Raw genomic sequence first — 13,424 nt, forward strand, 5'->3', positions numbered from 1 at the left:
TGTGTGTGTGTGTGTGTGTGTGTGTGTGTGTGTGTGTGTGTTATGTGCAGACTGGGTGGGATCATGTTTCCTTTCTAATAACCGCAAGAGCAGAGACTCATACTGGCCCACTGCCAAATGACAGCGATGACATCATCCTCTGCAGTGTGCACACACATGCACACACACACACACACGCAAGCAAATGCGCACAATTGCCTCTAAACAATAAGCAAATGCACACAGTTGTTTCTAAACTGGCTCCAATAAGCAGTCAATCAATATACATATGAATTATATTATACGTAATATTACGACCATTATTACATACATATGCACAGGACCACTTCTACTTTTACCTTTTTTTCCACGATATTATACAGCTTGCATAACAAGCGATGTTCTAGACCTTGCCTATCAATTTTCTTCCTCAGCCATACCCTGAGCGCAAGCATACAATGGACTACATCTCCCAGTAATCAATGATCAGAACTTCCGGGTTGACCAGAGAAGGTTAAAAGACGGTGATTTGCTGAGCAGTTCTTGAAGCTAGCGTTGGGATTTGTTTTGCTGCTGACATAGAGCTTGCTACCACTTTAATAATTCAGTTGGCAAACGTTATTTTAATCTTATGGAAGCTCTGAAACACCGGACGCGTTATGGACCCCCTGTCCCATGGAAAGAAACTTATAGAAAGGTAGATTCACATTTTTTCAGCCCAGTGTAGTCGGTCAATTGTGCTAAGATAGATGTGAAAAGACGAAGTACTGGTGTCAAACTTTTGGCCCGTATGTTTGTTTACTTGACTAGTTACTCAACATTGTATTTAATTAGCGCATTAAGTACCCAAACACCGCGCATTAAGTAGCCAAACACAAACATTACTGTACACTCAAGCACTTTCTTCGCTATGAAGTGAGGCTAACGTTATATGTAAGTTAGCAAAATGTCATTAGATTCATCTGCCCTCCACGCATGCTTGTTATGTTATGTTATGTTATGTTAATGTTTAAAGGTATTTTTGTTCCTCCAGCGTTGTTTTGAGAGGCTTAAGACCGGTAGGTCTCGGTTGTTGGAGAGGTACCGCCAGGCTGGAGACAGCGATGGCACTGGAAAAGGCTCCATGGTCGAAGAGATTATGCAGGAGGAGTGGAGTACCCTGCAGTCCTCCGGAGGCAGACTAGCATCGCCATGGAACAACGTTGGCAGAGACGTACGTATTTAGAAGAGCACACTATACTAGGCTTAAGGTAAAGGTTTAAAATGCTAGATACTAAACTTACATTCTTCTTGTTGGTGCAGTTGTTTGGAGCCATACAACAAGACGATGAGTTGTCAGTCCTTCAAGAAATTCAACAAGAGCTTCTAGCCGAAGGTTGGCGTGTGTCCAGTAACATTTGACAAACTATTGTCACAATCACCTCACACTCAATTGTTGGGTGGTATCGCGACAATATTGTTAAACAATTTTGTAATGGCCAATTCTTTCTCACCTCCAGAGCTTGCCATTCTGGAGGATTACCACAGGAACATGCAGTTTGAGGAGCAGGCCTTGAATGCGCTGGTGGAGGGAATGGAAGACTGTGGTCTCATCATCTGTCCAGTCTGTTTCGCGTGAGTACAATTTAACAACAGTTAAACCAGGAAGCAGATGGAGTCGAGACATCCATGGTAAAATATGATCTCAATGTGGCTTTGAACAGTTACATCATCAATGGCAACCCAAAATACCTCCTGGAGGCAGTACTCTGAAGGTCGTGGTTGATGTCTTAAAAACTGTGCTAACAGTACAGTCCCGTCCTACCAAAAAAAGACTGTAGGTTAAGCCTTTCAAAATGGTTTGAGATTGCATTTTTAACTACAAGTGAACTCTGAGAGCACAGACATCCGCCAAGGCCAAACGTCTTATCTCACAGTGTTAACGAAAGTGAAAAATAATTTCTGGATTCCACCCCAAAATGAAAAGGGTACTTCCTTTACCCATGCTACACCCCTCCACGAAGTTTCATAAAAATGGCCCTGGAAGTTTTTGCATAATGCTGCAGACAAACCCAAAGCGAAAACATAACCTCCTTTGTGGAAGTAACAAGCCACCCATGGAAGGCATGTGGATGGGAATGAGCCAGGTCTTGACATAAAAGGCAAACTGTCATATTGATATAAAGTTAAAGGTCAAGTCATTAACCCATTACCCACTAAGGACAAGGTGGTCCCACACTGGCACGCTGCATCCCATTGCCTCTGTGTGGCACAATGCAGCCATCTTCCACCTTCCTGCCATTATGTCTCAGTGCCCTGACATTTTTCCTGACTTTCTGGTTTGTGTTTTAATTTCAGAAACAATATGACGGTGACCAGCCATTTCATCTCTTGCCCATGTGGCTTGTACATCAACACACTGGTATGTCTCTGCATCGGTTCGGTGCATCAGACAAGCTTTGAAATGATGCGAGATGTTAAGTACATGTAGTACTCAGTGTACGCCTGTGGTGTAGTGAAGGGTCTGAGCCCTATGCTCAGTTATCCAAAAGATAAACATAAACCTTATATCTCTGACAGTTATGTTCCAGTTTGTTTGTTTATAAGAAACTTGTTTCCATTTCCTTGAGGTGTCGTGTTTATGGTGTTGTGCATGTCCTAACCTAGGGTAGGAACGTGAGCCCTGCGGTGTTGAGGACTCTCCTGGAGCAGCATGTCGGCCACCACACAGACACAGAGTGTCCCCACAACCCTGTCTTCTCCATGGTGATCAACATGGACAGCTCCTCCAGCCTTATGGCCAGCTGTGGGGTCAGTGAGAAGTCCCTATCAGTGTGTGAGAAGGGTTTTGTTGGGGGTTTTTTTGGGTGGGGGGGGTTAACAGGTAGGGGGACGAGATGTACCTCTAAACACTGAAATGGATGAATGTTCACTCTGTGCAAATGTCCATGTTGTGCTTCATCCCTAATGCTCAACAGTTGCAATGAATAGATTGACTTGTATTTTGAAATGCCTTCATAGTCTGGGGAGACATTAATGACGAAATTGTGTGTGTGTGTGTGTGTGTGTGTGTGTGTGTGTGTGTGTGTGTGTGTTTTTGTGTTATATTCACCCTTAACAGTTTTTTATTTTTGTCTCTCTCTACAGGCCTGTGATTACCTGTCTGTTGTTCTCTGAACACGTCCTCTGAGCTCACTCCATTTTAAGGGGTGTCTGCATTTTTAAAACGATTCACTTTCTGTGAAATAATAATGGTTTGATTCTTTGAAAAGCACTACACAATGTAGACAACAGAACTGGGGACGCACAGAATGAAAATGTGATGTCAGGTCTTTGTTGGAGCTTCACTGTGGTGCTTTTTTTGGGAGGCCTATTCTGTGAATGGGCCTGTAGTATAGCAACACATCTGAGCCGTGTGCCTAAAGGTATGCTTCAGCCTAATCTCTCTTGACAGCTGTGTTTCTGTTCAATCATGCCAACCTCAGCTGCATTCATTTTTGTTCAAATAATATATGCCAATAATGATGGGCACTCTTATTTATCTGTATGTTTGTACTTTTTAAGACATAATAAAGCTATTTTTTTGACTAAGTGACTGGTGTGGATGTATGATTAGTCTGAGTAACATTTTCAGCGGGTCAACTGAGGCGCTGGTGTTCTGTGAAACACTGGTACATGTGATGTCAGGTAATGCCTCCCAACAGTGCTATTCTCTTAAATGCAGTATTGGTTTTAAAAGTAAAACCATTAAAGTGCATGCAATTCGTTCCATTTTTCCAAGTACTGTTACACTCTATCTGAAACTTGCTTACATTGTCTGTATGCCAAGATTTGAGCAGGGCACTTCACTTCTGTCTTTATACATGCCATAGTCACGGTGACACAAATTAACAAGTTCAAAATTGGCACAAGCTAAGAGTAACTGGCCACATTTCTTACAACCTCAATTTTTGGCCAGAATGTGAAACACATGAACTGTGTTCTAAAGTTAAACATTATGTTGACATTTGCCTAATCATACAGTAGAAAGGACCGACTTGTTTTGCCAGTGGTACAGCCCCTCCCAGTGTTGTCTGACGAGTTTCTGAGTGAGACTGAAAAAGCTTGGAGCCGCATGTGTTTGTATGGAGAGGAGCAAGCCCTTGCATCTGAGTTGGTGAGGGAGTGCTCATGTGTGTGTGAGATGGACAGTGATGGGATCAGGGGTGTGTGCATTAGCTGTAAATGTAGACTTTGGTCAACAGTTGTCAAACCACACTCACGCACAGTACACACTCACAGTCGTTATACGGCTATTATGTGGTCCACTGTAGAGCGGTATTTACATTACAACATAAGCCATTGCTTATCTACACACACAGAGTTATAGGATAACCAGCTTTTCTTTTTTCACTTAAGTTTACACCTGTTGCACATGCAACCCCTCAGCTTTCAGGACTTTTTAGGGCAAGTAAATCCAGAATTGTATCGTGAAGATCTAACTGACCAACATTTAAAAAGGTCCCATATGTTCATTGTTACATTGTAAAATGGGACCTTCCGTTAAGAGCATTCTAATCATGCATTCGTTATCATACTCTTCCCATTTTGTTCTGGAACTATTAAAGCTGATTAACTACACCTGTTCAAGCAGCTTGCTTTTATAAGTCTTCTATAAATCCAAGTGCTTTCATTAACGTGAGATCATCCGTTGTGTACTGTTGTGTACTGAATGTACTGGTTTTGAAGTGAGTTCTGTGTGTCTTCTGAGTCAGACAGATTGGATGGATTATTTCTTGACAAATTTGACAGATTGGCTTTGGGTCCAGTCTTTTTTTTATTTTATTTGTTATTGACATGAAGTGATAAGTGGTAACAGGTTGTTCTGTAAGGTGGCCCTGCGAGATAACTCCCCCCCCCCCCCCCCCCCCCCGTGCATCAACCTCTCCAACTGTGTCAACATATAATGTGAACACGCCCCAACTTAAGCACACAGACAGAAACTCAGCCAGGTATTAGCATGGCTTGAGCTTGCCTGAGGAGTTATGCAACAGTGTTGACCTTTCGGCTGGAAAAAGATGCCCTGGATTTGGCATTGAAGAGGTGTGTGTGTGTGTGTGTGGATTCCAGGCCTCCTTGGAGGTCTCATGGGTGCCATCCAGCAGTGATATTTGATCTGTCTTGAGCTGTTTGATGCGCCTCTTCTTAAGTGCATGGATCTATCCTATAGGCGTTATACTTCAAGTCTGTCTAAGTGTGTTTAGGCAATGAGCTGCATAAGCCTGTATGCTTCATGGCTAAGTTTATATTTATCTTGTCTAGTGTCATACACACACACACACACACACACAATTTCCTCACAAATGCACACTTTGACACAATGTACACACACAAACATATCCCTGTATACACATGGACACACCATGTTTACAGACATCCACAGAACATCAACAGACACACACAACTTGTGACTGTGTTCAGTCAAAGTGTACTCCTTGTGATCAGCGTGTCTTGGCAAGCACCTGACACCTCCATGTGTATTTAGAGCTGGGTGAGTCAGTGAAACTGTGTGCATGTAGGGATTACCCTAAGGCATTCATCACACATGCACAGACACTCAATCCCATTACTACTTCACTTACAAATCAATCTCAATTATTATCATTTATTACTGTTATTATCATTGTTGTTGTTGTTGTTGTTGTTGATTAGTGCTGGTGTGAACTCACATCACTAAAATCACACGACTAATGACACAGAAAATTTGGTTTCATTATCTCACACAAAATCTTGAGATGTGCCTGCATCTAATAGTCAGCTGCAAATATGACTTGACCTCAAAAAAATTCTGACAAAAGGTTTCTCAGTGGTTTACAGTAGTATCAGATGTACTTAAAAACATACTAAAAGTTTACCAAAGTTTGACTCCAAGAAAGGCCCCATTTTCAAAATGGCCGGCGTCAGGTCCTTTAAAATGATCATTACTCGTTTGTTAACCTCCTAGACCAGGAATACTGGTGCCTGATACATGTTTTGGCCATTTAATATTCTAATTAGCATATTTGCATGATAGATAAGCACTTGGACCACGCACAGCCTCAGACTCCGGTAATAGGCAGGACAGGAGGCGGTGCTGAGCTTCACCAGGCTTTATTTACATGCGCACCATTTCTTATACAAACTAGATTACAATTCAAAACGGAGTACACAGGTGAAATACCCACTTACATCAAATACAGAAGCCATACTACCACTGAGGGTGGGGGTTGAGAGGTCAAGGACCAAAGGTCAGGTGTGGACAAGAGAGTCATCTTGCTCTGAAATCATCAGTGTGTGGTGCTGGACAGGACGCCTACATGGAGTAAAGACCGGACCTGGACCATCCTGCTGATCCATGCTAGCTAGGATGGATCCGGCTAAATCCCACCACCACCACCCTTCCCTTTCTATGGAAGTCTACTGAAATGTGTCTGTGGATATTTAGGGGAATATGAACCCACAAAACAGGGTTATCTGATTCGCTCGAGAGAGAGGAGAGACTCCCTCTCTGTCCTGCGGGTACAATTGATTGGCACTGGTTTAGTTGCTGTGGTGGCACCACCTAAGTAAGGGCCCTTTCACTTGAGGCTGACACGACAAAGCCTCTATATCCGGTTCCTGTATCAAACGCTGTGACAGAGCGCCATCACTACGGTTGAGTGCGGTAAATCCGACCACCAATGAGCCTGGCTCTTTGGTGTTGTGGTCAGCCTTCAGGTTTGATACACTGTAGACCTGGGTTCAAAGCTGGGTGGAGAAACTGCTCTCTCCCCTTTCCTACAAATACTTTTTTATTTTCATGCCTTCCTGGGCCCTCTTCTCTTTGCTGTGTAGCTTGGTGTGTCTGCCCTGGTACCTTAGTGAATGCACACACCACAGTGTGCAAGCCTGGATTGGGTTGGGGTTATCTCATATATTGTCTCCCCAGATCCTTCACTTTCATCTGGTTTCACATATACTCCATAAAAACCTCCAGTGCAAAAAGTTGCGTCTCTTCAAATAGGAGAAAACTCTATTCATGAAATTGAGAGGAAACCCGCGTGTGTGTGATCCCACAATATCCACATGTGTGTCTTCTTATGTGTGAGTATGTGCTTATGTGTGTGTGTGTGTGACAAAAGCGAGATGAATGGGCATACCCGGATAACATTTATCTCCAAAACAGAGACGTATATTATCTGGCGTGTGCTCATGCTGCAGTCAGGCGTTGCCAGGAGACATTCTCACAACAAGCCATGCGGGTCAGTCCACTTCCTCTTCCTGCTTAGCGAGACATGAGTTCATAAGTTCTGTTCAGGGTTATAGTCAGTCACTTGGTAGAGTGTTTCTGCTACATTTTGTTGGCTGCTCTAAGAAACTAGGAGTTCACTGGGAATATTTGTTTTAACTGTCAATTTCAGAAACACAAAAAAACTAAAATATTTCACTAGAAACATGAAACATTCAACACAGCACTGTTTTAGTTCTAAAACACCAACGGAACAGTGTTGTTTGTGGTCTGGAAAAGCACCCATTACCAGCTGGGTCTGAGGGGCTTAAACCTGCAACACTAAACCCATCCCAGATCCCATCAATAGACAAATATGACGCACCATCCATCCACACAACACACCAACCTTTGCAGGTGAGCTGGCTTAACCACCAAGTAACTACACTGAGAAAAGTAGAAGATAACAGGTATATATTCATACATGTATTTGACAAGATGCATATGCATATTTACACACATGCATACATGGATGTATGCAGTACCAAGAAACACTTCCCAACTGAGCACATGGAAGGGTTAAAAATCAAAAAGGACATGGAACAAAACTAAACAAAAGAAGAATGTTGTGTGAAAGTTGTCCCAGAATATTCTGTGTTGTTTTGACTGGAGAGCATATCAAAGAAGGAAAAATTACAAGTTAGGCCTGGAAAAGCAACCAGAAACAGCAACAAAACAAAAGTAGAAGTAAAGTCAAGGATGTTTTTTTTTTTCTCTTTCTTTCAAATGATTGTGGCAAACGGCTGGATATTCACAGCACCAAAATATTAATTTTTCTTTTCACTACTTTTCATAAAGTAATTCTGTAAAACCAGATTGCAGAAAGATCGAGATGGCGTCACGATGTTGCTGTGGTGACGCCCTTCTCCCCTGAGCACTTATGATGGAGTTGCATATTGGATTAAGTCCCTCATCTCCACTATGTGTGTTTGTGTGTGTATATGCCTGTGAATGTTGTGTATGATTGGGGTGTAAAAAGTAGCGGACTGTCAGGGCCTACAAGACCTTTTCTAAAGGCCTAGCAATTTTCATAAATAGCATGTTACTTTACTGTTAATCATCTCTCTGCATCTGCCCCTTTTTACTTATCGCTTCCTTCTCTCATTACATCCAAGTATGTGATTCAAGAAGGGGAGAGTCGTTCTCTGTGAAGCGTGAGCCTGATCTCCGCCCTCCAAAGCCTTCACTGAGTGCTCAGAAAGCCCACAGTAGTGTCAGCGAACGGGAATTCTAATTTTGATTGACAGAAACATCAGTGTGATCAGCCAATTAAATTGTTTCATTTTTTTAAGTTTGGTAATGTAACATGGTAATACGCCAGAAATGTGATGCTAGCAGTTACAGGGCAAGTAGCTCACTTCGCTGGGGAAGTTCTCGTTTTGCTGCTGTTGACCAATAAACAATTAGAAGGATATCTGTCAACTCGTAGTGCCATTGCTTTGACAGTAACGTTGATTGGTGGTAGGTTGTTACTTTAGTGCAATACGGTAACATTATGTCAAATGTTGCTGCAAAACAACCTTCCTATGGTAACATTGCTTAGGCGATGCGTTTCCTCTGTCCTTTTCATCACAAAATTCTGGTAAAGTCAGCATTTAAAGGCTGTAATGCTAAAAAAAAAAAAAATAAAGAATCAGAATCTCACTAATTGATTTTTACCCCCACAAAATATAAATAGTCATTGAAGGCCTGAGCATAAAAACCCACAGTCCGCCACTGTGTAAGTGTGTGTGTGTGCATGTAAATGTGTGTGTTTATGTAATTGGGGTGTAAGGGTACGAAGACACCATCCGCGTTTTTAAAAACGTAACGCTAGCAAGACCATTGTTTCCTAGGGTTTTTGAAGCGTAAACGCTTTTAGAAACGTATCTGGTGTGTTCGTACCTTAGGTGTGCGTGTGTGTGTCTGTGTATGAGTTGTTCAGGTGGTCTGTTTTAGCCTCCTCCTTTGTTTTTGGCTGCCAGCATTCCCGCCATGTTCAAGTAGTTTTGGCAAATGTACAAAAGATAGCTTATTGTTTCTGATCAGTAAAAATGGCTTCCAGGAGGAAGTCTCTTCATGCTGCCTGGGAGCGCCTCCACATGCTGACAGCTAACATGAAGTGCTATCGCTAGCAATAATGCTACATCCTCACAGGGGAGCGGGATCTTGATACAAGCCCGCACACAGAGGACAGGGCTCAACACTGAAGGATTAGCACCTGGTATGGCCTGGTAATGTTCAAAATAGGACGTACACCTTCTTCTTTTTTGAAGTTTGGCTACATTTACACTCATATTACCCCTAAAAGCATCAACAGCTAATAAATGCCTGCTAGTTAGCTTGCTAGCTAGCTTAGCACCTATCAGTGGGCATTCCAAGGAAATCTGGACAGATCACACTCTTTTTACAGTTACATACAGTATGCATAAACAATACAAAATTCTCCTATAGTATTTACCTAAGATAATGTGTTAACTTGATCAGAACAATAGTTTGTCATAAGTTCAATTGTGTTTTTAAACTAATCATTGTATAAGGAAAAAAACAACAACAACAACACAATCAGAAGTGCACCGAGTATCATGACAATAGTCCTCCTGAGTGCGCTGGTCTTGATGTTCAGCTATTGTGTGTTGGTGGGTGTGCCTGTGTTTGTGTGTGTGTGTGTGTGTGTGTGTGTGTTGGGGTTTACATGTCAATTTAGTTTCCTCTGTGTCTCGTCAAAACCCAAAATAAAAGGAAGCAGGGTGATGATGGTCAAACCAACATTTCAATCACAGAGATCATATTTGAAAACAACACAATAGCGAGGGAAGAGAAACACCCTCAGGGCGCTATTCCAAGTACGTGGTTTATTGACAAACCTGGGTAAGTTTACTGAGAGTAAGTGGTAAACCTCCTAATAGACGACTTCTATGGCTTCATTCTCCTAGCAAAACAAAGCCATTTTAGGTTTCTATTACTATCTTCTATTAGGGGGTTTATCACTTCCTCTGAGTTAAGTTACCCAGGTTTGTCACTAAACCACATACTTGTTACACCTCCCAGGAAACCACATAGTACGGTAAACATCACATAACTAGTCGACATTAGTTTTTCTTGAGCTCTTTTTACAGGTACGGCTACAACTACTTTTCGTTAAGTCCTTCAAGCGATGCTTCAAGCTCACACTCCTTCTGATCCCCTCAATGCAACTCTTTTAGAGTCTTTCGATGGCCCGTGTCCATCCCCTGCCCATTCTCCAGAGAAGTCTGCATTATTTCCGAAGAAGCTTGCCGCTGTTGTGTCTTCCTTTGTCATCAGTGAGTTCAGAAGGAATCAGAAAGCGAACAAATATGATGTGTGTGTGTGTGTGAGTGTATTGTGTGGGAGATAGGGGACAGCTCTATGGAGGTTTTTGTGTGCTGTAAACAGACTTTGGTGCTTACTGAAGGTTTGGCAAGGGTCGGCGTGAGTCTGGAGTTGGATGGATTTTTTTTTTTTTTTTTTTTGTTTGTCTTTGTTTGTTTGTTTATTGTCTGCTGCACCAAAGGTCTGAGTCTTGATCTGAAAGAAAAACACAGAAGGGAGAAGTGGTCAATCAGATGATGTACCAAGTATGATGTGGATCCCAGTGATAAATAATAACTTGCAAAGAGTGTCCGCTGTGGTTACTGGGCTTTAGCAGTAGAGAGTGTCTGTTGTGTGGGTGTGCAATGTCAGTGCCATCATTGTGAGAAGTGTGTGTTGCTGTGTGTCACTCCCTGCCCCTGTGTGGGCAGATGTACCACCACAACAATGTGGACACACAGATAATCGTTCAGTGACACACACGCTGAAATACTCTTTTTAAAGCTGAGCTGCGTGATGTTCAGACGAGTCAGACAAGTCCCTACTATACGCAGCACACATCACAAACAACTGACAGGGTGGGATGTCAAAAAGGGTGTTTATGATTGGTTGATGCAATGTTGAAACTTTATTTATTTCGCTTAATTTTTTCTTTTCTAATTTCCAGAGACGTCTCAATGGATGCATTGAGCTGGAGTAGTCTCTGTCTCTTTGTGTCTTTGTGCTCTCATAACACAGTTTTCTCAACCCCACAGTGCAGTAGGCTGAAGAATAAGTGAAATTAATAGAAAGTTAGTTGGTGAATTATGAAAGTAAAGCAAGCTAATTCAGTAGTCACATTCTTGGTGGTTAGCTGGTGAAGGTCTACTTTAGCCAAATTTACCCAAACCCATGTATAGAATGGGTATATTTTTTACGAATATCTGAATGAAAAAAAAAAAATGAAAATAAAATATAAAAAAATACATGGACAAAGACTTAATGTGTAGTAACACACTGCCACGTAGTGGCGCTTCATGTACACACCTGCTCATGTGCCAACCTCCCTGCCAGTACTGCTCCTCCCTCTCAGCCTGGCACCCAGCTCTGGCCGCCAGCCTTGGTGCCGTTGAGGTTGCCCACCACAGGGTTGAGGTTAACGGTGTTCTGCAACAGCGCGTCGAAGTTTGCAGACACCAGCGCGTCGAAGTCCAGGCCATCGGCGTCCATCAGGTCACTGTTGATGATAGAGTCCACGTCGCACTCCAGGCTCCCGCTGAAGATGTCCAGGTCCAAGTCGGAGGGGAAGACCTCCGAGCCCAGAGAGGGGGGAAGGCACATGCCCAGACCAATACTGCTGCCATTCAGGCCGTTGAAGAGCGACGCAGTGGAGGCCTCGCTCAGCTGGACCAGGTGCTGCTTGGTGGAGGCCAGGTTGTTGACGTCGTTGGCCTGGCTGAGCTGCCCGTTATTGGGCATGGATCGGAGTGAACCCTTGGTGTTGCCCCGGTGGTGATTGTGGTGGTTGTGGTGCTGCTGCTGGTGGAGGTTCTGTTGGTGGTGCTGGAGGTGACTGTTCTCGAGCTGACCGCTGCTGCCATTGAGCCCGGCGCAGAATGATGACATCATGGGGTCGTTGCGCAGCAGCAGGAGGCCGCTGAGTGAGCCTCGGCCGGTACGGGAGTTCTGGGAGGTGAGGGCGGAGCTGGCCTGCGAGATGAGCGGGTCGGACTGGGTCATCATGACGTCGCCGTGTGGGCCCAGCGGATCGGCGTTGAGCAGCTCCTGCAGCGTGGCGTTGGCGAAGCGCAACGAAGACGAGGAGGAAGAGGAGGAGAACGACGCTGCCTTGTTCTCCTGGATGGTCTGCATGGGAGACTGCCTCAGGGAGCCGCTCGGAGGCACGAACAGGGAGGAGGCGAACGAACCGCTAACGCTGTTGCCCCCAGTTCCTGCCGGGGAGGGCGACGGGCTGCCCCCAGGGCTGGTTACGGAAGTCGAGCTCTTCGGGCTGAAAGAGAACCCCCCCGCCTTCAACCCCCCCACCTGCTGGGAGGATGCTGATGCTGCTGTCACTATGGCGATGTTGTCCATGATGTCTTCCAGGAGGTGGTCGGTGAGGCCCTCGTTGAGGTTCATGGTTCCGGCCAGATCGGCTAGCCGAGGCAGCTCGCCTCCTCCGCCGGGCTTGGACAACGGAGAGGAGGACGAAGGCGGGGACAAGCTGCTGGGGCTGGAGTAGAGCATGGGCGAGAGGGGCGGGAGTTCGTCGTCCGGCACCTCGTCCAGCTCCGTGTTGGCCAGGATGGGCGACAGGCGGCCGCTGAGCGTGCTGGCGTTGGAGTTGGTGCGCGAGCGGAAGTCGGTCCAGCAGGAGTCCAGCTCGTCGCTGCTGCGGGACATGGGGCTGCCGGGCCACTTGGACAGCCCGCCGACACCCCCGTTCTCCCCCGCCCCGCCTTCCCCGGCCGCTGCCACGGCCGCCTGCAGGGCTGCCTTCTTCTTGGCCGCTCGTCCCCGTGCACTCTTGGTGTACTTGTTGCCGTTGTCCATGGAGACGGCTCGTCGCCGCGGTGCCTTGCCCCCGCGTCCACCCTCAGGGTTGAGCATCCACCAGGAGCTCTTGCCGGTGCCCTCATTCTGGACACGCACAAAACGGCTGTGCAGAGACAGGTTGTGTCTGATGGAATTCTGTTCAGAGAGAGAGAGAGAGAGAGAGAGAGAGAGAGAGAGAGTACAGGTTTAATGCAGAGCAGACAAGAGGCATGACACTTTAGTACACTACTCTATGTCTGTGCAGTTGAAGGAGTGTGTGTGTGTGTGTGTGTGTGTGTGTGTGTGTGTGTGTGTGTGTGTGTGTGTGAGAGTGTTCTTGTGTGTAGATGTGTGC

General features: G+C 44.9%; 2 protein-coding genes across 3 annotated transcripts in view; one reads left to right on the plus strand and one right to left on the minus strand.

The window, feature by feature from the left end:
• Positions 1–530: 530 nt before the first annotated feature.
• rpain (RPA interacting protein) lies at positions 531–3,549 on the plus strand. The gene is made up of 7 exons (XM_080832384.1): positions 531–676; positions 1,013–1,192; positions 1,282–1,354; positions 1,479–1,593; positions 2,317–2,380; positions 2,626–2,769; positions 3,106–3,549. Exons 1-7 carry the CDS (start codon positions 611–613, stop codon positions 3,133–3,135), a joined length of 672 nt encoding a protein of 223 aa, XP_080688510.1. The 5' UTR covers positions 531–610; the 3' UTR covers positions 3,136–3,549.
• Positions 3,550–7,642: 4,093 nt separating this feature from the next.
• foxo3b (forkhead box O3b) overlaps positions 7,643–13,424 on the minus strand; it is a 53,716-nt gene continuing 47,934 nt past the window's right edge. For both annotated transcript variants that reach the window (XM_080832854.1, XM_080832853.1), the window contains exons 3-4: positions 11,582–13,225; positions 7,643–10,771 (exon numbers count right to left, since the gene is read on the minus strand). In XM_080832854.1, the coding sequence (XP_080688980.1) occupies positions 11,624–13,225 (1,602 nt within the window). In that variant the 3' untranslated portion in view covers positions 7,643–10,771; positions 11,582–11,623. The remainder of the gene's footprint in view (positions 10,772–11,581; positions 13,226–13,424) is intronic.

This window comes from Sprattus sprattus, assembly GCF_963457725.1.
Source record: "Sprattus sprattus genome assembly, chromosome: 2".
Classification (NCBI taxonomy): Eukaryota; Metazoa; Chordata; class Actinopteri; order Clupeiformes; family Clupeidae; genus Sprattus; species Sprattus sprattus.